At 38.5% G+C, this 25792-nt stretch overlaps 1 protein-coding gene across 1 annotated transcript in view; it reads right to left on the reverse strand.

Moving 5' to 3' along the window:
* The window catches only part of ASCC3 (activating signal cointegrator 1 complex subunit 3), a 555582-nt gene that overhangs the window by 164469 nt on the left and 365321 nt on the right, over nt 1–25792 (reverse strand). The window contains exons 15-17 of the mRNA XM_019537809.1: nt 16846–17037; nt 16300–16524; nt 3183–3302 (exon numbers count right to left, since the gene is read on the reverse strand). Of these exons, the coding sequence (XP_019393354.1) occupies nt 3183–3302; nt 16300–16524; nt 16846–17037 (537 nt within the window). The remainder of the gene's footprint in view (nt 1–3182; nt 3303–16299; nt 16525–16845; nt 17038–25792) is intronic.

The raw sequence follows: 25792 nt of genomic DNA on the forward strand, positions 1-25792 counted from the left end.
TCCTGGCTGCTTCTCCCTAGTTACAAGTTGCAACCCCTTCTGATCAGAGAAAGAGACTAAGGCTCCAAAGGCCCATGTTGTCAAGCAGAATTACTCAATTGGTGGGTTACAGTCCCTTGGAGGGGTAGGGGTATGTGTGCGCCCGCGCGACATGCACATGCATGTGTATAGGGGGGAGGGGGTCACAAAAAGAAATTAGGGTGAGAAATACTAAAATTTTTACTAGAAACTAAAGCAACACCACCCCCCCAACCAAATCTTACTCTCTTCAATCTTATGTGCTTTTGGCCAATCTCTTGGAATATTCACATAGATTATTTAGGTTTATAATCCATATGTTTTCCTATTTTTATAGTGAATGAAAAGGGCTTGCAAAACATTTTTTTAAAATTGAATGCAGACTTATTAACCTGGAAAGGTCAAGAAACATTGTCCTAGAGCTCTGTCTCCATGGTTAGAGTCCTGGCAGGTCTTTATGGTTCAGAATCCTGCAGGGTTATAAGAGAGTTCTGCCTAGAAGGGACCTTTACCATGGCTCTCCAAACCAGAATGTCATTTCCAAGGCAATAGCAGCAGCAATTTAGAAACAAAATTGTTAAATTTTTAAACAAAAGTCTGTCACCTAGTACTGGAAACTAAACACAGTTGGGATATTCATTTGCATAAAGGTAAGAATGCATAGAAGGTTTCAGCATCAGGGTGTTAATCTGTAGAAGTCTCAGTTTCATTTTGTACTGACTTCTGAAGGATATATTCAAACTTAAAATAAGAGAAAAAAATTAAATCTTAAATGAGAGTTGACAAGCTGCTGAAAAGTTTGACTAGCATCTTAGGCCACCTCTTTCCTGTTTTCCCAAAAGTAGGCTCTTCTCTCCAGAATAAAGGCAGTATGTTGTTACGTATGCTGCTTTCCCTAGTGACAAGGGAGGAAGAGGCTTAGCACTCTCCAACATTTTCAAGCATTACAAACAAATATACATATGTACATATATATCCTTTATAAGGACAAAAAAGCCCAGCTTAGCTGTTGGAAAAGGAAGCTGTGATAGATAGCACAAGAAAAGGATTGGTAAGAATCAATGGATTTTTTTTTTTTATATAAACCCATTTAAAACAAATATGAACAAACATTTTCTGTTCAGCAGTTTGGTCATATTTACTCACTATCTTACCCCACCCAGCCCACTTAATGTAAATTATGGCATTCTTCTTTTAGCTGAAGGAAGCGAAGCTCAGAGAATATCCTCGTTACTGGGAAACATGCTGAAAATCGGAGAACAGATGCTAATCAATGCGGAGGAACTGGATTAGCCAAAGAATTAAGATTTGCATATTCACAGAATGGTTATTGACAATATGCATAGATCATGTCTCAGCTCAGTTCAGATTCAAGTGAGGTATAGAGCAGCATACTCCCAAGAGCACAGAGAAACATCCTGAACTTTCTGATTCACAGCAACGGCATGCTTGTTGCTGTATCTTTAAATGGATTACATGCTAGTCCTCAGATTACTGCGTAAGAGAATTACAGGAACAGACAGAGCACTGGTAGATCTTCAGGGATGGCATTTCCTTGGAGCGGGCAAAAATCTGGAAAATGACTGTGGACTGAAGAATAACAATTCACTTGTTTTATTGTTTACTGTAAATTGTTCTTGGTAATGGTTTGCTAACTTTATAATTGGGAATTACCAAAACTATTTACATTAATTATCCAAAATATTTTAAATCACAAGATAATTTGCAGAGATTTCTACAAAGATAGGCTATATCATTCTTTAGCAAATGATAGTATGCAATATCACTTTAGATTGGGAGTGTCAAACTCATCCAGTCCATGTACGAGGCTGGTAAATGAGCGGGATCAGGCCCATGGACTTCTTTCCAAGGATAATTGATCCGGTGGCTGCTCCATTGCTCTGTACCACATGGATCCCAAAGTGGCTGGAATGGATGCTGCATACGGCAGTCTAGCTGGAGCAGCAGCTGTGATGAACACAGTGGCCACCCCAGCTGCACTACGTTGCATGAGGCACCAGCTCCAGCCAGTCTGAGACCCATGCTGCCTGCAAGCATTAGATGTTTGACACCTGCACTTTAGATAATGTTTTCCTTTAACCTGTTGGTGTGATACAAATAGAAGTGAAATATGAAAGTTTATTAAAAAGTTTGGGGTGACTGCATTAAGCAAGCCTCTCAAGAAGGGCCAATAAATTGTTTAAAACATGCCACATGACAGTATTTTGAGATCTATGGTCTATGATTTATTAAGGATCATTGATAATTTCACGAACACTCTCTACTTATTGATATCTAAAAGGACTATGCCTAACATTGTAGCCTCTTCATACAGATACATAGCTACCATTTAAAAAGCATATCTTCAGAAAACTGTTTTCTCCATTTTTCTTCCCATCAGTGTATGTTCACCTCCTGCCTATCACATTACCCTTGTAGAAGGTGCTAGTAGAGCATGTCCAGCAGAGTATAGAGATTATCTGTAAATTGTGAAACCCTCCAAAAAAGTAAAAATAATGAATTCATCTATGAAAAAATATCTCTCTAACTGTGCTTTGATTTATTCCAAAGGGGAAAAGAATTTCTAAAAGTGACATCAAAGGAATAAAAACATGAAAATGACTGGATACCAAGAACAAAGATTTAAAACTGATTTATTGTGTTAACCTGTTAAATGAGCAAGTACGTTATCTGATAATTTATGATACCCCATTTGATAAAACCTTCTAAAACAAATACTCTGCACAAGAAAAAAAAATACTGCGTACAAACTAAAGCTATGGGTTCAAGAAGACTTGAGTGTATCACTCATGTCTGGTTTGCAGTATTGAAATGCTGACAGCAAATAAACAATGAAAGTTGTTTTGATAAAAAATATAAAAAAATAGTACTGTGTGTTAATGGCTAGTTTAGCTGTTGGCAGTATTTTTGTATGGTGGCATAAAAAATGTTTTCAATTAAAAAGACTATTCAGAGGAGAACTTTAAATTTACTTTTATATAAAATACCCCCAAAACTCTGCTATAAAAATATATTTTCCTTCTCAAAACTTAAAAACAATTGCTGATGTCAGGTAAGACAGAAATGGCAAATATTTATCCTCACATCAGGAAAGGATTACAGAACAAGAAAGCAGGTTAGATTTTTTTAAATGCATTTTCTACCTGATAAGCCTTGTGACTGATGCCATATACTAATGGATTTGCTCTCATCCGTACATAAAGATAAGTGTAGCTTATCCACTTTACTGCTTCCTCCACATTAGTTACTGTTCCAAGAGCAATCTGTAAATAGGAGAGATCAAATTAAAAAAACTGAAGTAAATACAAGCATAAAGTTCATAACATATTTAATTCAGGGCTTTAGGACTAAACTATGAAAACCGTTAGTTTTCTAATTTAAGTTACAATACTCATAAAATCATCTTCTTGAAACATCTAACATCTGCATTCAGAAGCACCTATTTATTACCCTGGTGATAATGTCAGTACCTTCTTAGACAGCAAGTTCCAAATACTTAAGCACTTTCTTCCCTACTGTTTGTAATTTTGTAAAATAAAAGGACCAGACCATGCAGACTTTTACACCCCAATAATCTGAATAAGGCGTGACAATTTAAAACGAAGTTTATATTTTATTTTTTAATGTTTATAAGCAACATAAACTTGCTTTCTTTTCTGCTGTCAACATAGGAACGTTTAAATGAGATATTTACAACCTGATCTAAACTGGTTAATCTGTTTAAAATATGTGTTTTAGAAAACATATTAAAAGGTGAAAACATTCTGATAATAGACAACTGATAGTGTAGGAAATGGATAAGTAGACTTGATTTACCAATCAAATAATACTGGTACGTAAGACTTTTTTTTGAAGATGGCTCCATATTTTATATTTTTTAAGTAGTTTTTGGCTTGCCTTTTATCTTTGAAGAGTCACATGCACAAGGCATCTGGCATACTGCTGGCACATGAAAAAATGACTGAAGCTTGAGTGGGTTATTTTATATATTTATACAGATTATTGATGCACCTGTATTGAAACAATATCTCACTAAGACTCATCAAGTACATTGACATATTTCCATCGGTTGTAGTCATGGAAAGCAATGGTTGTTTTGCTGTTTATTGTAACTGCTAATTTGAGCTCATTGGGAAGATTCAAGACCTTTATCACAGATGAACATACCTTTTTGCATATTATGTTTTCCTATGGTCATACTGTTTAACAAACTCTTTAATAAAAAATTGTGAGCAATTACTACTAGTTAAAAGATTAATGACTTTTATAGCCTTTTAGTTTCAAATACATTTACTTTGTTACAAAGATTTAAAAAAAATACATGCAACTTAATTTTAAATTCTAAGATCTATGCATGTACATGCTAGTAACAGAGAAATTCATTACTACAAAAAAAGAAACAAATATAACTACCCCAAAATAATATTGAAAGCTAAACATATCTTGTCAGTTAAACCCATGTAAATCTTGTATAATCCTCCTGACTTCAATGACTAACATTGAGACTTTAACCCAGATGGTGCTATGATTCTTTGGACTTGACTTGATTCTGCTTCCCAACAGTGAGGAAAAAAAGTCAAAGTGATATTTTCTTATGTACATATACTCATGTATGAGGCACTAAAGGATTTAAGAATGCAGACTTGTCCTGAACTACCATATTTCAGTTGAAAATGAGGAAAGACATTCTTACATCTTTAGGTTGTTTACTTATTTTACTTCCCAAATTAATTGGTGCATTTGATTTGTCTGTAAAATTCAAACCACTTTCCTGTACATAACTTGGAGCAGGAACTTTCAATATTACAAAAACCTTTCACAAAATGGCCAATTTTAGAACAATCAAAATAAAAAGTTCTTATTACAGAAAAGAGCAAAATCCGAGAATTGGTCAAAAACAACCCTTTTTGTGCCTCATTCAGTGACTGATATTAGTATTTAGATTGGTTAAATAATAAACATTTCTACAGTTCAGCAAAAAACAGTGAAGGAAGATAAGGATATGCAATATACCAAGGTTGCATATAAAAATCCGTACATACTAGAAACTTTGTAACATCCATTTTTAAGTGTGTTCAGTACCATACAGAGACAAAAGTAAAAGCTACTTCTGAATATTTGCTGCCATCTAGTGTCTAGCTAAAGTTCTTGCGTCAGATATGGCATGCAATTATTAATTATTTGGGTAAATGAAACCAAGTATTTGTATTGTAAACATTTAAGGCTATTTACAAAACAAATGGGATCTACAAAACCTAGCTTTTGCTAGACTGGGATATTTAAGGCAGATAAGATAAATGAAAAAAGGGTAATAAAGGTATTTCTTCTAAAAAAAGATCAAAGGTCTTAAACAGGCATTCATTTCCAGGAGAAATCTTTTGGGGAGAGGGATCAGTACAGCATTCAATCTGCAGCTGCCCCTTCTTCCCTAGACCTTCCCTAGACTGGGAGAGGAAAAGAGCAGCAGCTGCTCCCCACACCTTTTCTGGACTCGGATATTACCCTGGTCCCTGGGAGGAATCAAGTGGCAAACAAGCATACAGGTGTTGTTTCCCTCCGGCAGGAGAGAGATTCCTAATTGAAAAAGGCATTGTTCCCAAGGCAGAAACTTGATGAGTACCTGTACATTTTTGGTTTCTATCAAAAAAGCAGAGATTCTCCTGGTAATGTATGGGCTGTATGTGGCCAAACATACATTGGGAGAGAAGTCAGTGTAGGAATTTTTCAGCCAACTATTCAGGGAAGGATACTAGAGACTATTGGGACTCTGAAACAAAGTTCTGTTAGTACAGGTCTTCATTTTTATAGGTAATTTTTGTTGAATTCATTTTTAAAAGCTCCTTGCCATGAAGCGGAGACAGTTGAGTAGCAATTCCCAATTCAGTTCAATTTTTCTGCTTTTCAAAACATAGATAATAGTCGAGCAGAAAATTAGACTTTTTTACAGATCTCAAACATGGAAAGAAAAAGGAATGCAGTCTGTTTATAAACCATCTTCTCATGCAAAATTTCTAGCTACATGAATGCTGACGTACAATTGAGTCCAATTATTCCTGCATATGAATCAGACAAATATTAAGCAATAAACCAAGAAGTCTTTCGTAAAGACTCCTATCAGCATTTATTTTATTTTCAAATAGTCTGAAGGACCATTCTTATACTCTTTTTCTGATGTGATCAAGAACTTATTCATGCATCTCATTTGAAATATTTTCTTTAGAGTTACTAGCATTTACTAAATGGAGTAGAACATCCACATTATCACCTTCTGAGAAAGGAAAAAATATAAATCAAATAAATAATGGGAACTGCCCTGTCTTAAAGTCTCAGAGGAGCTAATAGCCTAGTATAAGTACTGTATGAGTAGAATAATAATACCTAATGAATTTTTGGTATTTTTTCCATCCTTTATAGTAATTTAACTCCTTAGAAATGTTTTATCCTTTTTTGGGCGCACAATCCAACCCCCTTTACCTGAATAGGTAAAGGCATTTTCCTGGTCTGGCAGGGAAGAAGGCAGAAGCTCTCATCCTGTTATTGGTCTGCAGCAGGTAGAGATGCATCACCTCAGCAGACAGGCAGGCTGGTGGGCTCAGGTAATCCACTGGTCTTTGTGCACAAGGGGACAGATACAGAAAACCCTCACTCTCTCCAGCCTAAGCCTCACTTTACACCCTGATTAGGAGCTTGCATCCCTCCAAATCTAGAATTAGGTACCTCCCTACTGCCACCCACTGCAGGTTAGGAATCCAGTGGTAAAGTTAGGTTCAAGTTGTCACAAGTGTGAAGGAGGAAACTGTCATCCTCTTGGACTTTCAGAAGGCCTTCCACACAGGGTCCCATCCGATTCTGGTGGGCAGGCTGAGGGACTGCGGCACTGACGAATGCATGGTCACATGGGTGGCAAACTGGCTCCAGGGGTGCACCTAGAGGGTGGTGGTGGACAGGTCGATGTCAATTTGGGAGGGTGTGGACAGCAGAGTCCCCCAGGGCTTGGTCCTTGGGCCAGTGCTGTTCAACATCTTCATTAGCGACCTAGACGAGAGTGTGGAGAGCACCCTGTTTAAGTTCGCTGATGACACCAAGCTAAAGTGAATACACCAGCAAGCAAGGACAGCATCCAGGCAGACCTGGATAGGTTGGAGAAGTGGGCGGATCTGAACAGGATGCAGTTCAACAAGGACAAGTGCAGAGTGCTGCACCTGGGGAGAGGGAACCAGCATTACGGTTATAGGTTAGGGGCTAACCCTCTTGGCAGCACAGAGGCAGACAGAGATCTTGGAGTCACGATTGACTCCAGGATGAATATGAGTCGCCGATGCGACAAAGCAACGTGCAGAGCCAACCACACCCTGTCATGCATCAACAGGGGCATCACTAACAGGTCCAGAGAGGTCTTGCTCCCCCTCTATGTGGTGCTGTGTGAGGGGGAGAAGGAGCCAGTGGGCTCCGAGGCTCCCTGCCCAGGTACAAACACATGAATCACATGCCCACAGACCCAAGATGCTGGGCGGGAACTCACCTCTTCCAGGTGCACAGAGGAGGGAGGGGCCAGCATGGATAGGGCTGACATAAAAGAGACGCCAGCGCAGGCAAGCGGTGGCGCGGCGGAACCGGAAGGAGGCAGTGGGGGAACTAAAGCCGTCTGGAGTACCTGCCAGTGTATGCGAGCCGTCCTCCGAAGGGGCAGGATCTTCTGGAGGAAGGGTAAGCCACAGTAGGGCTTCTGAGCCTGGGCAGTGGGTCCAGCAAGGCTGCAGACTGTTTGCAGCCATCCAGGAGCGGTGGGAACCCGGCCAGGGCTGGGTACCATATAAACTGTAATATAGGGGCAATCACTGGCTGTGAAACCGTAGCTCCTGTAAGGAGGGGCTGAGCGGCTCCAGGGAGCCCTAGTGAGGACTGAAGAGCTCATGGGGAGCTAGAGAAGGGGTTTCAACCCCACGGCATACAGGGGAATATCGGAGGACGTCTGCTGAGGGTGGAAGCAGCCACCACGATCTAGAGAACCCCTGGCCGTAGCATTTTGTTTACCTTTACATTTCTTTTATGGACAATCTGAGTGATCTACAGACACGTGGCCTGCTCTGATACCACCCGGTGGAACAGGCGAGGGTGTAGGGGTGGCGGAGCCCTCATCAACGCAGGACCCGCTGGACGTTAAGAAGTCTCATATTTGGACGACATGCGCTGGACCATCTGAACCAATCGGTATTACCATCAAAGTCGTGGCAGGCGAGGCAAATGCGTGTAAAATGTCCAACCACAGGTGAGCCGCTCCTTGGCGACCGGTAAGCGACCCCGACACGGGGAGGCGGTAGCTACCTTCACCGCAACACGCTGGTCAGGCCGCAGCTGGAGTACTGTGTCCAGTTCTTGGTGCTGCACTTCAAGAGGGAAGTGGGGAACCTGGAGAGGGTCCAGAGGAGGGCCACTCGCATGGTCAGGGGCCTCTGTGGCCAGCCCTATGAGGAGAGGCTGAGGGACCTGAATCTCTTCAGTCTCCGCAAGAGAAGACTGAGGGGGGATCTTGTGACTGTCTTCAACCTTATCAGGGGCCAGCAGCAGGGACTCAGGGAAAGTCTGTTCACCAGGGCCCCCCTTGGAGTCACCAGGAACAATGGCCACAAGCTGAGGGAGGATAGGTTTAGGTTAGATATTAGCAAGAACTACTTCACTGTAAGGGTGGCCAGAGCCTGGAATAGGCTTCCCAGAGAGGTGGTGGTCTCCCTTCCCTGGAGATCTTCAAGAGGAGACAGGGTAGGCATGTGGCTGGGGTCTTATGACCCCTGCCACCTTCAGTGCTCATTCCTGCCCACGGCAGGGGGTCGGACTTGATGATCTGTCTAGGTCCCTTCCAACTCATTGATTCGATGATTGTAAGTTTGAAATTGTGAGATTCCTATTGCAGGTACCCACAGGAGGTCTTGTTTTCTGATCAACTGAAACTGGACTCCTAGGGAAGTCATTCTGTTAGAAAAATGCTGGGGAACATATTTCTGAGTAGAGGATAGTGAAGTCCCAGCAACAGTCTGGTGAACAAGATGGGGGGATGGGTAGTGGCGGCAATCCTTTAACAGGTGGAAACAGTTAAGAACATAAGGCAAGTAGGTCCTTTATTAGATCTAGCCACACGTTCCTTATTCATTACTCCGTTCCTGTTAGAAGACCTGATCTAGATGCAAGATATGCAGATGTTCTTATAGAAATATGTGGCCTTCCCTTGATAACAGCCATCATTATTTTCATCAATCCACTTCTTTTTTCTTAGTAATCTCTCTCTATTAAATTAAGAATCACAAGGGTCTCCAGCAGTCTCTCCAGCCTTCAATAGAACAAGAAGGAATACTTTGAGATTTGGAAGAAGAAATGATCCTACTCCCACACTAAGAAATAAAGTACTTTCAGCAAAGGCTAAGGACTTTAGTTAAAATGGGCTAATCTCACTGAATGAATATGCACTATAAAACTATTCTGTTTTAAATTAGGGAGATAATCACAGAATTATAGACCAAAAGGGATGCCAAGAGATCATCCAATTCAATTGCCCACACATGGGGGGATTATCCCTGCCAAAACCATTCTAGGTAAGCATTGTCTAACTGCTTTTAAAAGCTTCCAAGGATGGAGATCCCCAAATCTCTCGAAGACCCTGTGTTCCAATGCTTAACCACCCTCACAATGACGAAGCTCTGTATATAATCCAACCTAAATTTCTGTTACTGTAATTTAAGAACATTGCCTCTTGTATTGTTTCCTGAAGACACAGAAAAAAATCTATGACAATCCTCATTATAACCTTAAATATTTTAAGACAATTATCAAATACCCCTGCCATTTCCTATTCTCCAGGCTAAACAGTCCCAGTTCTCCAACCTTTCTTCATAATAGGTTCAATGTAGATACTATTTTGTAAATATTGTAACACAACTATTATTCTCTTCATTGTTTAGAAAGCCCTTTCAAAATATTAAAGAAAAGACAGAGTTATCAAATCTCTATCTTTTAGATACAGCCCTTTCCCTAGAGATATTAATCTAAAATTCTTGACTCAATACATCTTGTCAAAATCAATCATATCTTCCTTCATTTTTCATCTTTCTAAGCGAAATAATAATAGACTCAGCCATGTCTACCAAGGTCCATCACTACTGAACTTTTTTTGGACTTATTCCACCTCAAGTGTTTTTACTTATACTTTTTATCTACAGCAGCTTCCTCATCCCTAAGAACAGCAATCTTCATACCATCTATGCAGCTTTACAGGTGTTAGCAACAACAGGAACTTTAATATAGAAAAATGACCAATGGCCACTACTGTATCTAAGGATATGTCTTCAAAGACAGATCCTAAAAAAGAATAGATAACTATGTATTTAAACACTATTGATCATTATATATGTATTCTATAGTTTATACTTTGTTTCCATAAGCCAAAATTATCTCAGAGGATGGTGAGATGTAGTGCTATGATGACATACTGCTTATTTTATTTTTTACATGTGTCGTAGCCTGCTAGGTAGATATTTTGAGCTACTCACATAGGTTCATGGAATTCTGTCCCTTAAAAGTTCTTTAAGTTGAAAACTAATCAGCACATAAGAGAAGTTCAGACCACTGCTGAACTTAGAGAGATAAACTGCTATCCAGAAAAACAACAGCTTCTTGTAATTGACTTGACTTACTATTGATTTCCTGTAATCAAGCAGACAGTGATCTTTCCTGGCCTGTCATGATAGCAGGAAATATCATGTCTGATGTATCAGAGGTAATAAAAATGATGGTTTCATGGCCTTGTCAGTGGTTTACTTTTGCTTTTCAGCAGTTCCCATTACACCTGAAGTGTTGCTGTTTCCACTAAAAACTGTTCACCAAAAATCATTAACAAATGTTGGGCCAGAACTTCAGGTGCTATAGCTGCATTGTGTCCACTGCAGCTACATTATCTGATATCTGAAGGGCAGAAAAGCTGCCATAACACTGAAATTAAAATACATTAGATATTTAAAAAATATAAACAAAACAATGACAATTACACGTTCAGAATTTCATTCCAGTTTTCTACTTTCTTTAGAGATGAATTGATACTTAGACTCAAACTGTTTAGTGTTCCACTGTAACAGGACCCTAGTTTTAGTTCAACATTAATACTGGTTTGCTATTCCAGAAGTTCAGAATATTAACTTTTTGCCTTCTAAACCAGCTTGCAAATTTCTTCCCCCAATCTTATTTCCTTTGTTAGATCTGATGAAATTAAAAATCTTTTTTTTTTGAGTTGCCCAACATTATGTACTGAGAGTAACTATGGCCCCTGGCATACAATCATTTAAAGGCAACATGGAATCTGAGCTCTGATCCCAAAATTGTGCATCCCTCCACACATACGTGCATGTCCCACAAAGTTGAAAGCTGGGTGCCCACAGCCTGGCAGCACTGAGGGCTGGGACCAAGAATCGGCTGATTGGGTGATCATCACATTAGGGCAGCACCAGTTTAAAGACGCTGAACTGTCCCTGCAGCTGGGGCTCATTCAGCTGGTTGTCCCCAGCCCTGGTACAGCACCAGAACTGGTTCAAGACCCTCAGGACTCGGGCTGAGTCCACTGGCAGGCTTCTGTTCAGGGAGTTTAAAAAACCTACACCTGGCACCTCCAGTGGGACTGTCAAGGGCTCAGAGGCTCCTGGTGGGGAGAACTGAGGCTACTTATAGATGTAACCCCCGCCATGGTGTTTTACTTTAAACTCCACGCACCCCCCACACTGAGCCTAGCATATGTCCAAAAGAGGCATTGCGTTAGTTGAATGCAATGTCTGTATAACAGATAAGGTGCTCCAGCAGGGCTTTATTTGGTGCTTTTATCTGTTGGCTGATTGAATCACCTTTAAATAAAAGTTTGAAAAAGCCCCACTGAAGTTACTGATCTATACAGATGCTGCGGAGGGAGGCTGAACTACATTCTGCTTTTTCCAGTAAAGCACATTTTTTTTTCTACATCTGTCAGAGGCCTGAATGTCTTTCACCACCAGGGGTCTTTAACTGTAAGTGTGGGCTTTAAAGTTGCCAAAGGGAAAAGCCCTTTGGCACCCCATACCAAGAACCTCATCCTCCATGTAGGACGGTTTGTGCACAGAGATTAGTGCAGTGGGGGAGCTCCTTGGTGTCCCTGCCAGGGGCCCAAAAGGCAGCTCTGAACCCAGCTGCAGAACAGGGGCTGGCCTGGGGTGCCAGCCTTGTGCCTGCCACATATTCATACTCTACATACATGGAATATTTTTATGCCTGGTTTGCTGTTTTATGGCTTCTTAAATTGGGTGCATGTGTAGCACTCTTGTCATTTATGCTGCAATTAACATGTTAATCATGGCATAACTGTAATGCATATAAGGGCTCTGTGTAACATATAACTTTAATGTCCCTCAGTATTGTGGGGGTTTTTTTGTTTGATTTTTTTCCCCCAAGAGTACCGCTTAGGTATTCAATTATTGTGAAGGTTCATTCAGTTTTCATTGAGTCTTCCTTTGGGCTTGGGGTGGTTTCAGATATTAAATTCTGCCATTTAGTAAAAGTATATGCCTATCTGGTCAATTATTAACACTTTCCTCTATTTTTCTCCTTGTATTCATAATGTTATCAATTTCTTACAATTTTTCATAAACAGGCTCACCTTTTTTATAACCATAAATTCTGTCAGGAATCTGAAATATCTGCAGTTTACTGGTTTTTTCAGTAAAAATGAGACAGTGAAAGGAAGCTTATTTTTGGTGCAGGGTAATAATTGCAGGTAGATACTTTTCCAATATTACAAAGTCTTTTTATTTTATCTTTCCTTCTTTTGCATACTTACCTTTTCCTTCTGGATCTTCTACATGAAAATTAACTTCTCATTTAGATACATACTAGATCAGAATAGTATTTACTTTCCCAAATCTTCTGCAATTATTTTGGTTTGATGGTTTCTAAGCTAATAGCTTAGCTAATTTATTATAAAATGAAAAGAAAAGAAAGCTAATGACAACTTAAGTCCTTACTGTTACAATAACAAAGCTGGGCATTGCAAAAATTAGAGTTCCAAAACAATGCCAACCTAGCTACACTGAACTTTCTATATACCTGTTTTGCTTAAAATTGTAGCCACTCAGTAAAACAGCGGTTCATTAATTATGCCAGCACAATGTAGTCTTTTGTTATAGACATTTCTATAGACGTTTCTACTATCATTTCAGTAGCTCTCCAGCTCTCCAGCTCAGTAGGGTCTATTAGGATAGAGTAAAAACTGTATTTCTGATATATAAATCAAATGGAAAAAAATGAATCCTTTTTTGGAGAAAAGAAAAACAAATATCAAAACTCAGGCCTTCTTCATACATCATAAGGTAACAAATAAATGACATAAACCCAAAGTTTGTCTACTGTTTTTTTCCAGGATTTTGCTGTACAGGTTTCCCTCGCTTTATGTTGTATATGCGTTCCTAGAAAACAGTGCATAACTTGAATTCACACAAAGGGAACCCACTTTACAATATAACAAATATGGTTACATTCCAAGACCTTGACTGTACTGACTCCCAGACCCATTTCTACCACTTTTACAAGACAGTTTTGGTACTCTCCAACAGTACACACGAGCACAGGGTGGTGCTGAATGGTACCATAATAGGGATGGCAACTACAGAAACATGTGTCGCAGACAACAAGCAAGGAAGACTGATCCACACAGGAGACTATATTTTGGTGCATGTCACTCCCACAGTGCACTGCACAAAGCAGTTGACTGCAGGCTTTCACCACGCTGATTACATAAAAGTGAATTTACCTTGCATATAACAAATTTTTGTTATAAAAAGGGTCATCACATAAGAGCGAATTCACACATACAAAACCTGCGTAAAGCGAAGGTAACCTGTATGTGTTTTAAAGAAAATTGGTATACTGTTATCCTTCACACATATTTTTCCCAGTAATGTGAGTCTAGTGCTCTAATCAGGAAGAGAGTATGTCAAGTTAGAGCTCTTTGCAGCTGGCAAGCAATCACATCTAGTTTTAAAAAAATGGATACTGTATCTAAGCAAACTTTCAACTTAAGAAAACAGATCCTCAAGTAGTTGTACACTGTAGCTTCATGGGATCTGGGACACACACTACCTGAGGATCTGCTTCAAGGTTTTTCAAATGATCTCTGTTTACTAGAATATCAATAGGGATTAAAAAAAAAATGAAAACATAATTTTTTAACTCATCCACAGTTGAATTTAAAAGGTAAAAACAGCTAACACAAGAATCAAGTATGAAAATTTCAGTGGAGACAAGTATCATTCTGGAAAGCGTATATGTAAAGGTGCTGGGTTTTTGGCTGTAGCTGTGTTAGTATAAGGACATAGGCAAGCAAGGTTCTTTGAGTAGGTGTGATAACTTTTATTAGACCAACTGAGTAGTTGGAAAAAAGTTTTTAACCAGCTTTTTTGGGGTCCACACCCAAAAGCTTGCTAAAACTTCCTTCCAAATACTCATTTGGTCCAATCACAGAACCTTGCCTGTCTAAACGTAAAAGTAGCACTTTAACAGAAATTGTGTTACTGTTTAAACTGCTCCCATGTAACACCCAACATTTTTGTTTTTCTGGTTTACCCGTTTCCCTTTGTTTGATATAAAGTATTCAATTATTTGAATTTACAAGGATTTCTAGATATTTGATCTTCATTCCATTTTGCAAGGGAGGTGGCATGTTGCTCTTGTACATATTATGGATTTGGAACCAGAATGATGGATCAGCCTAAGCCAAGCATTCATTCAATGGCGTGAAGGCAGAAAATTTGCATGGAGAAGGCATGATTTTGGGATCTGGGATCAGAACCCAACAGCATCATTACTTCTTGCCAGTTCAGAGGGAGCCATACTCAGCACACTGGCAAACTGAAACCCAGGTACCTGCACATGCGACTGACAATTGATCTGGGGTTCTGTTTCAGACACAGGGCTATCTGGGTACTGGGGTTAGCAATCAAGTTGATTGTTGGTCCCAGTCCTGGATGGTCCTACCAACAATCAGGTTGTCAAAATCCAGCCCTGGGCAGCTCTGGCTGGGCTGCCCAGCACAGGGGACCAGAAGATCCCAGGGCAGGGGAACCTTCACCTTCTTCCTACTGGGGACTTTAAATCCTGCACTAGGCAGCTCTGGCTGGGCTGTCTCATTCTCTGCGCTGGTCAGCCTTAGCCAGAGCTGCTTGGCCTGGGGTTTAAAGTCCCCAGAGCGGAGGGGCCAACTTTGCTGTGGAGCAGAGAGCCCAGCCCAGAGAGCATGCCAGGATGCTGGGGGAGTCTGGTTTAATGTAAATCAGGAAAGGTTCTGGACAGACATTGCATAAACCGATTTGGTTCAAATCAGTTAAGTCTGATACTACATTTCACCAGGTTTATCGCAAACCAGTTTTAGCCCTTTCAAACTGGTTTATGTGCAATGGACATCTGTTCTGTTACAGGTTTAAACCTGTTTCTGATCACTTAAGCCATTTAAGTGTAATGTCTGTCCCTAGCCTTAAGGTTATAACAACTCTTTACTATCTTGTTCCCCAGATAATCCTGAGGGTTATACCTAGGAATGGCTCCTGTGGAACATACACAACACATTTTTCATGCTTTTATACCTTTTTTGGATGCATAGGTGGTAGAGAAGTATGAACTTAGGGAGCTTAGTGTTTGTAATAAATGTTTCAATCATCATCATAAAAACAGGATCAAAAGTCAGAGAACAGATATATGCAGAGTACATCATATTTCTCATATTTCAATTAAACCAATTAAAATAATCACAAATAAAGGATAACTTCTACTCTAGGCAAATGCTTTTTTTTTTTGTAAAATCCTGTGCTGCCTTTTGTTTTATAGAGTTATATTTATTTTTACTTTCATACTTTCCCTTAATAAATAGTATACAGAGCAATGTTAATTCAATTAATTCATATCAAGTACATTCAGATTCTCTTAAAAGACTTCTGAATAAAAAAATATATTTTTTCTACAGCTCAGGTGTATGTCTACTACTTTGACACTTCATATTTGGATATGTAATTTTGATTACACTTACGATGTTTGTGCAATATGCTTCTTCTTATTTACTTCCCTTAAATATTAAAATATACACCCCGAAATCTCCTAGTATTGGACAGGATTTTGTTATAGCCATTTGCACTTCTTCCTCATTAATACTGGTCACTTTAAGCCTGTACATGCTAATTTCTCTTAAACAAATTAATTTAATTTTACCTCTGCATTCAGGTTGTCTGCGAGGCTTTCAAGAAACTGGCTTTCAATTGGGTTCTGCTGAGTAAGCAGAGTCAGGTAATGGCTGAGTTTATCATGAGTTGTAATAATGACGCCTTCTCCAAATTTGTCAAATTGAGGCCGTCCGGCTCGACCAAATATCTGCATGACATCTAAAATTCCAAGGTCAACAAAAGAACCTCTTTTTGCAGCATATATTTGTGTTCCCTAGTTGAAGAAAAGTTAATAAAAATTAACATAAATACACATGAACATAATCCTGATGAGCTGAATACTGAAATTAGGCAAATACAGCATGATTTCAAAAGTGTACTTTAACTAATCCTTTTATAATCTATGATATATTTAAATCTTTACTATACAAACTGTATTTCCACTGGAGAGAATCAGTTTAACGAGACACAAACAACATTTCAAGTCAATCAGACACCCCCTCCCTCCAAACCACAATACAGAGCATGCTCTATATACATTTTACAGGTTTGTTTTAAGACACGTATCCACTTGCAGTGTAAGATAAGCTCTTACCTTAATAATAACAGCATGAGCAGGAAGATTGACTCCCCACGCTAGTGTAGCCGTGCAAACTAGGACTTTGATATGTCCATTAGAAAACAAGTTCTCAACCAAACTTCTGTCTTGCCGCAGCATCCCTGCATGATGAATACTAAATCCATCTGGAAACAACTCGCGTAACTGCTTATTTCTGGACCTTTGCACCTAGAATGGAAAAGAAGAAAAATTAAATCAATTTGGAACTACAGTACAGAGAGCACTATTTAAAAAGATTAGAATGATCACTGTTTGAAGGTGAAGGAAGATAATATTATTAATAACCCTTAAAAATGAACCCGGTCTACTGATCCGGAATTCTGTGTCAACTCAAACTCCTGCTTACTGTAAAGTGAACCATTCTTAATTAAAAAAAAAAAATCACCTAAGTGTGGTCAAGCATAATGTTATGGAACATTGGCTCCACTCAGGTTGTTGGTCCAGATCAACTAGTGAAATGCACATCAGAAGCCTTACACTGCATCAAGCTATATCAGTCTCAGGAGATACCCTCACTGACATTCCCCCTAACTTCTCATTCCAGCTCTGCAAGGGTACTGGGTCTTCAGTGCTCCCCAAAAATCAGGTTTTCCTGTTCCTAGCTATACAAAGTAAACTGGTGCCATCCAGGATCTTATTCATCTCTGTCACTGGCCCTCCTAACCTTAACCTACATGGACACTGGCCACAAGTTATAACAAGTTAAAACTTTTACCTTCCTAATATTAAATCTTCAAAATCTCATTGCTATTAATCCAACTGTGCTATGCTGAAGCTGAGAAAGGTGAAAAATACTACCAAATCTCATTCTAAGTTGGCCCAACGGGAAAAATTCCTTCCTGTTCCCAAACAGATGCTTGTTAAAACCTGGAGCATAAAACAGGTTGCAACCAAAGGGTGAGATGGGAGGGCAGCTAAACAGAAGCAAGCCTTGATAAGCTTAAATGTGCAGGAGAGGAGATGACATCTATTTAAAATCTACTAGCATCAAATAATGTGGAAGAAGTATTGACAAAAGCAACTGGCAGTTTCCTACTAATATGCTTTCTTATTATATTTCTTTAGCAATGGAGAATCTGCATCTAACTGTGAACTTCTAGAGAACCCAGTACAACAATTTTCAGATATCTATATTACAACTAATTAATTTTATGTTTATTTGGAATGAATGTCTACTCCTGCTTTATCATTATGTATCTTGGTCCCAATTCTGCTGACTCACAACCAGAGGAGTCCATGGAATTACAGAGTGGGTAGAGCAGAGTAGAATTTGGATCATGAGGCTGGCATACTGCCAAACATGAAAAATAAATTTCTGGAAGCACGGAAATAAATAAGGAAATGGGTACTCAATTACGAAGGGGAAGAGGCAAACAAATACTTCATGACAGCAACTTAAATAATCTTTTCAGAGTTGTTAATTGTGAGTCTGACAGCATATAGGGGAAAAATATATTACGGTTAATGAGAGAATAAAAAGGTGACAACGTTTCTCAAAACCTTAGCTATTCTGCTTCAGTTATATTTCGTTATTCATTTAAAGGGAACCAAATGAGGTTTCAAACTTGCTGAAGTTTTCATGAGGATTCTTACGCACGGCAGAAAAATCACACTGAGCTGTTCAATTACTATAACCTGTCCAAGAATGGATAAAGTTGATATGCAAAAATTACAGTACACTTAATGGAAAATATTCTTTGCAGGTTAGTAAAGGAAAACAAAGACTTTATAAAAGTATACAAGTATATAAAAGACCTTTGTTGTAGATAGCAAGTCAATTTTTAATCCCACACAAAGGAAAATCTCTTCATTTCCTCTAATTTTTTAATGTATATGAAACATGAATTTGCTTCTGCAGCAAAATTAGAATGTCAGAAACATGAAACTTCTCATCTGATTTAAAACTCAGTAAAAATTGATGACAAGATGTTTATAGTGTACCATATTTATGGAACGTACCACACACAAATTTTCCTTAAAATTGGGATGAGTATCTTAAGTGGGGAAGCTGAGTTTTCCTTCCTGGAACAGAAGCATTGTGAAATAGAGCAAGCAGACACTGACTTATCGCTGCTGAGAAGTCTGTCCCTTCATCCTGGGGCTGCAAATAGTAGGGGTGGAGTTCCATGTTAACCACCCCACAACTACACAGCTGCTTTTAGCTGAAAAGCCAACAAGTTGGCTGAGTCGGTAGTACTCCTGATGAAGCTTGTGGTATGTAAACAAGACTATTTTTTACAGGAACTTATATAAAGAACTATTTGCAGGAAAGCACTAACAATTTTGCTAAGACTATTGTTAGAACTAACAATCTTATAAGGATCTGGAGCCTAGCCTTCTTGCTGTCCTGCCACATCAAGAAGTTCCTGCTGTCTCAGTCAGACCATCTTCTGGCACAATGGATATACTCTATATAGTCACAGTTAGCTATAACTCTGGAAAACTGTGCCCACCCCCCACCACACACATTTCACCTTCCATAAACAAGGTACGTATTTTGTTTGGGGGGACGTGATAGGTGAGAAAATAAGGTAATTAACAAATGTTTGAAAACTATACTCTCTGTGCATAACGATTGATTTTACTGATTTGGCAATAAGTGTTGGATGACATGGTATGAAAACAATTTAAAAATCAACCACAACCATCAATTCAGAAGAAAGAGCAAGTGCTAATGTAGGGAAAATTCCAACAATTCTTTTATACTTTTAAAGTAACACAACCCGAATTCAAGAAAATATAAATGATTAAAAGAAATGAGGAAGTCTCAATGCAAAAAAAAAAAAAAGAGGGTATGGTTAAGGAAGACAAGAATTAAGATATAGATAAGTGTTCAGTCAGGAACACTATCTGCGTGCATATATATAAGTTATATTGCTTTCTAATTATTAGCATATTTTCATTCTTTTTATGATTCTAGTTCTCTTACATGTTTACGTGTGTGTGTTCTCATTGTACGAAATCACTTTTTTTCAACTCCACTTGTTAGACTTGGTATTTTTTAGTACAACAGAACTTTTTCCATAGTGCTTATATGTGTGAAGTATAACAGCATATATAGATCTTTACAGGGGTGCAGGTTGTAGCTGTGTTGGTCTAAGGACATAAGCAGACAAGGTGCTTTGGGTGAATCTGATAACTTTTATTAGACCCACTTTTATTTATTCCTCAATCCACATTTTCACTGACTATCTGTCTTGTATGCATACCAGCCCAGCCTCTGGCTTCTTTACTTTTCATTCCATCCAGGAAGAGCACGCACCAACTGCAGAAACTTCCTTAGCCTGATGAAGGGTTTCTGAACTCAAAAGCTTGCTTATTTATTGTTTTCCAACCATTTAAGTTGGTCTAATAAAAGATATCAGATTCACGCAAAGAACCTTGTCTGCCTATACAGATCTTTTATATATTATCTACCTATAGATATATAGATATATATTTTATATTATATATAAATACTGTTATACTTTCAGATAGATAAACACACGTATCATGTAAGAGGAGCAGAATTATAAAAAGAATGAAAATATGCTAGTAATTAGAAAGCAACACACTTAAATTATCACTTGCTTATTGTATTAGAAAGATGTTCTTAGCTTTCACAAAACTGATATTAGCATATCAGCAACACCAGAAACAAACTTTCTGGACACTAATCTAATTTCTTGAAGTTCTGATATTTAAAACACATTCATTGTAAATGGCATCTAACATCCAACAGGAAGCACTTGCATGTCATACACTGTAGACCTGCAAACTTTTGGAAAATGATCTCCACTATTTTTTAAAATAGTGTCAAGTATTAATGTAAAACTTGCTTAGCTCATCTGGAAAGACTTAGACTAGGTACAGACATTGCAAAAGCCTGAGGTGGAATTGATTTAACTTACGCAGTTTTCTGTAAGTGGTGTAGTTTAGATTGGTAGTGAACAGAACACACTTTTGCCCTTTACTGGAGAGGAGGGGGAATCTTAGATTGGGTTCCACCATTTTTAAACCAGTCTCTGTGCATCAAACTTCTGTTCTGTTACGGTTATAGATCAGTTGCCGATCATTTACACCAGTAAAACTGTAATATCTGTACCTGGCCATAGAGTTTTAGTTTTCTGCTTTATAGAATCATATAGAAAGCTCTAAGAGTGATCCAAAAATACTTTCAATATTTTCTATTTCTAAGCACCTGGAGGACCATAAGGTGATCAGAAACAACCACCATGGATTCATCAAAAACAAATTGTGCCTCATCAACCTGACTTCCTTCTATAAGGTGCCCAGGTCTGTGGGTGGGTGGAGAAGAGCAGATATGATATTCCTGGATTTTAGCAAGTCTTTTTATACCATATCCCATGACATTCTCATTGCATGTTAAGGGCATTCAGTCCACTTGAAACTACTTTAAGGTGGATACATAAAACTAGTTGGAGTATCATGCATAAGAAGTAATCATCAATGGTTTAATGTCTAGTTGAGAGGAAGTATCAAGTGGAGTTCTTCAGGAGTATGTCTCCTGGAACCAGTACTGTTTCATATCTTGATTAATGATTTGTAGGTTGGGATAGAGTGTACAGTTAGAAAATTTGCAGATGACTTCAATTTGTTAGAGTTGCAGGCACTTTGGAGGATAAGATTAAGATACAAAAAAAAAAGGGTTGGGAAAAATTACTGGCTAGGCTGCAGAAAAGGACTGGGGGGTTACAACTGAAGCATAAAATGAATATGAGTCAACAGTATAGTCTTGTGGGGGAGGCAGGGAAATGAGGGGGGAGGCAATATTGTACTTGGCTGAATTAACAGGAGCATCACTTACAAGTCAATTCAAGCAAGTCTTTTGCTTCACCTGGAGTTGTTGGTCCAGTTTGGGGCATACACTTCAAGGAAGAAGTGGACAAACTGGAAAGAGTCCAAAGGAGAGCAATAAAAATGATGGGAAACATGGCTTTCAAACAAAGGTTGGAAAAATTGGGATTATTTATTCTGGAGAAGAGAATATCAAAGGGGATTTGATAACAGTCTTGAAATACTTAGCAGGTGTTTATACAGAGGATGGTGATAAACTATTGTCTGTGATCACAAGACACAGGTCATGAAGCAATGGTCTTAAATTGCAGCAAAGGGAATTTGAGAAAAATTTTTTCACCATGAAAATTTTTAAGCATGGAAACAGGCTACTTAAAGAGTTTGTGGAATCCAATCCTTGGGATTTTTAAAGAGAAGATTAGACAACTTATCTAAAATGGTGTAGATAGATATGACATTGTCTTGAGCAGGGTGTGGGCCCAGAAGACCTCTTGAAGTACCTCAATACATATACTAAAGGAAATTACTACTTTTCTGTGGTCCTCTGATTTTCATATGAATTTTACTTCCCTATAACAGTCAACAACTATTTATTGTTGCTGGACTTCTTTTTGTTGATATTTTAGAGACTATTACAAGTAAATGCAGTATATCTGTTCAATAAAGTTGAGTGCACTTTTAATAAAAGAAGTCCTGTGCAAGCTGATTTAAGAATAAGTGAATATCTGGATCTTATATTTATGAATCAGTATGAACTAAAAAAACACTTTAAGAGAAAAATGCATGCATTTCCCAGGTTGTCTTTTATTGCAAAGAAAACCTAAGTAATGAGATTCCTAAATCATGGTATAGAAGATTATTCAGGCAGTGTGTAATCTTTAAAAGCAACACATTTGCAGATGAACCTCCTAAGCGCCATTCTCCTTTAATTACGCTGCTGTTCTATTAAATCTTGATTTACATGGTTTGAGGAGCAACAAAACAGCTATTAATGTATATGAAAAGTGAAGCTGTAAAAAATAAGTTATGTTACCTGCATCTTGTTCAGTTTTATTGCAGTTTTAAAGGGGTTATGTTACCATTTATCTTAAATGTTGCCAAGTGGTTCTGGTATATGGTGAGGTATGTTAGTATGAGGTCTGGTACCAGTGTTCTAATTACAATTGATTTTTAACCTCCATTGCTTAAATAGTTAGAAATTTATGACCTTTTGCTTACATGTGTGTATGCATCTAAAACAGTATATATTAAATAAACTTCACAGCGAAGTTAGACATGCCAACATTTATATTTCTCCTTAACATGTCCTGAATGTTTTTCTGCTCTTGATGAAGACACATTAAAATGTCAGTGTTAGATATAGGACACTGAGTTAACTTCAGTAGCTCAAAGAAAAATGTGCCTCTTAATTTTAATGAGGAGTGAGATATCCAAAATGCAGGACAAAAAGATTTAAATCAAGCTTTAGGGGCTTTTACTTATAGATGGTAACAAACATAACATCACACACATTTCTCTGACTTATCCTTATGGCTGGTAATACAGACATATAATCATTCATGGAGGAATATGAACTACCTGCTTTTTGTCTGAACTAACAATTTTCCAAGAAATATAAAGAAACAAGCAACTGTGCCAGCAGGCTTACAGTTAAATTTATCTTACTTTAGTACCATTCTTACCAGGTTTTCAGATTACAGATTGATAATAGAGGGGCAGTTGCTTCTGTTAAAGAAATAAGAAGTGCAATGAAAAAAAATCCAATGATTTCTGCCATTTCTTCTTGTCTGGATCACGACAAGCTGTTGTTTATTCAACTGAACACAGCTAAGTATATTATCACTGCTTTGTTCTTAATTGGTGAACAGTGAATTCCTCTGCAGATAAGTAGTTTACTCTTCACGTTTCATAGTTGGTAGGGCCAGAAGGGACCTAATGCAGATCATCTAGTCTGACCCCTGCCATGGACAGGAAAGGATGCTGGGGTCAAATGACCCCGGCTAGGTGGCTGTCTAGCTTCCTTTTGAAGACCCCCACAATTGGGGCAAGCACCACTTCCCTTGGAAGTTGGTTCCAGCTCCTAGCCACCCTGACAGTGAAGTAGTGCTTCCTGATGTCTAGGCTGAATCTACTCTCAGTCAACTTACGGCCATTGTTCCTTGTTACCTGTGGTAGTGCTCGGGGGAACAGGGACTGTCCTATTGCCTGCTGGTCCCCCTTGGCAAGCATATAGGCAGCCATCAGATCCCCTCTCAGCCTTCTATTCTGAAGGGAATTTGCAACTAGTTATGCCTATATAAGAATGCCGGTGTCACTGAATTTGTCTTTTTTATTTTTCCTCCAGAAGGTTGGGTTTCTGACTGTGACATACTTCCTTTCCACTACAGAACTGGCATAGACCATTCTCTATTTACTGTAGGCAGACAGAAGAGACAATTTTTGCCTGATATGACCATGGAAATCTGTATATAACTATAACCAAACAGAAGTACATGGCTGCAGATTGTTTAAAAATGGCTGACTGGGTGAAAATCTGCTGCTTCACTGCATAAGGGTTCAGATGAAGATGGTACAAAACAGTGCATCTTCTGTAACTTGTGTCTGTACTGCCTCCTACCTTTGAACTGTTTTCAAAATGGGAGGTGCAAGGGAGCAGAGGGAGTTCAGTCTGGGTTTTTTGTCAGCCCCTGCTGGAAGGTGGAGTGGATGTATTGGAGCCCTGCTTTAAAAAACTAACACTGGATAAGTCATTCGTTCATTTAGACATAGGAAGTGTTGTTCTTTGACTGACTTGGAATGACAAGAATACAAAGGAATACAAAAAAAAGAGTAGTGAAAATGGCAAGGGAATAGCCAACAGGGAAGAGAGTTCAAGTCACATTTAAGAGTTTGGACTAAAGCCTTCCAAGTGAAATACATGTTAATTAAAATATCTACTATTTTTAAAATTTCCTGCAATCTTTGGGACTAGGTTGAAAGTGCTTGTTTGAAAGTGTAAGGTGGATGCCCTCATGTTATTGCTTCCCAACTTTATGGGGAAGATTAGAAGTCTCACTTGTATGAAACAGTGGCTATAACTCTGCTCCTCAGCCACAATTGAGGCTGAACCCTGTGAAGACTAAAAACGATATGGAGAACTCTCCTTAACAGAGATGACCCAGATGACCTAGCAGACCATTTCTGTGCAGACAAGAGTAGGCATTATGCTGGCCTAGTCAATGAACATGCATTCTTATTATTTGTGTCTTCATCACTGCACGTATAATCACCCCATATTTGACTTTAAGTGCGGCTATCCTTCTTGTCAAAAGCAGTAATACTGCTATCCAAGTAATACCCCATCCAAGACAAGTTCTTTTAACTTGATTATAAATTAAAGGGTATCTGGCATGCTAGAATTTGGAAAAAATCTTTAGAAGATAATTCTAGAAAACAAATGTGAATAGTTTTTATGTTTTTCTTAGATGAAAACCAATAACCACACCATATCCTGTCAGAATATTTAGGATTTATTACAGCAGACTTAAAATTTCTTGAAGCCAATTAGCCACCAGCTCTATCAATTTACTGAAATAATCTCAGTAAGTTTTATAAAGTGTTCTAAAGAAGTATCTACAAGAGAGAAAGAGGAAAGGGATTTGTTTAAAGAGAATGTAAAAAATAAACAGTTGTTTTAGTAGAAACATGAAGAATAACTGAGTGATATCACTGTAACCATTCACTTCCAACCCTCCACTATTTTTTTTTTTTATCTGTTTATAGCCATTGTTATTTGTGCCTTTAGATTGCACATTTTTTTAGGATAAGGGCTGTATTTGTACTGATTCCTATGTAGCAGTTTGCAGAGTTTCCTAGTTCCTATACCCTAAAAAGAAGAATATTTAGTATTCTACCTGCATATAACCTTTCTGTATTTACAACTCCTTTCATACAAACTTTGCTAAAAGACTCCAGAGTGAGACAATATATACCATTTGTTTTATAAATTGCACAAAGGAGGCGTATAAAGTTACCATACAGTGAAAATACCATACGCTTCTAAGGGATAGCCAGCACGGGTTTGTTGCGGGTAGGTCTTGTTTGACCAATCTCATTTCCTTCTATGACCGGGTGACCTATCACCTGG

Source organism: Crocodylus porosus, unplaced genomic scaffold (genome assembly GCF_001723895.1).
Source record: "Crocodylus porosus isolate Cpor-Errol unplaced genomic scaffold, CroPor_comp1, whole genome shotgun sequence".
NCBI lineage: Eukaryota > Metazoa > Chordata > Crocodylia > Crocodylidae > Crocodylus > Crocodylus porosus.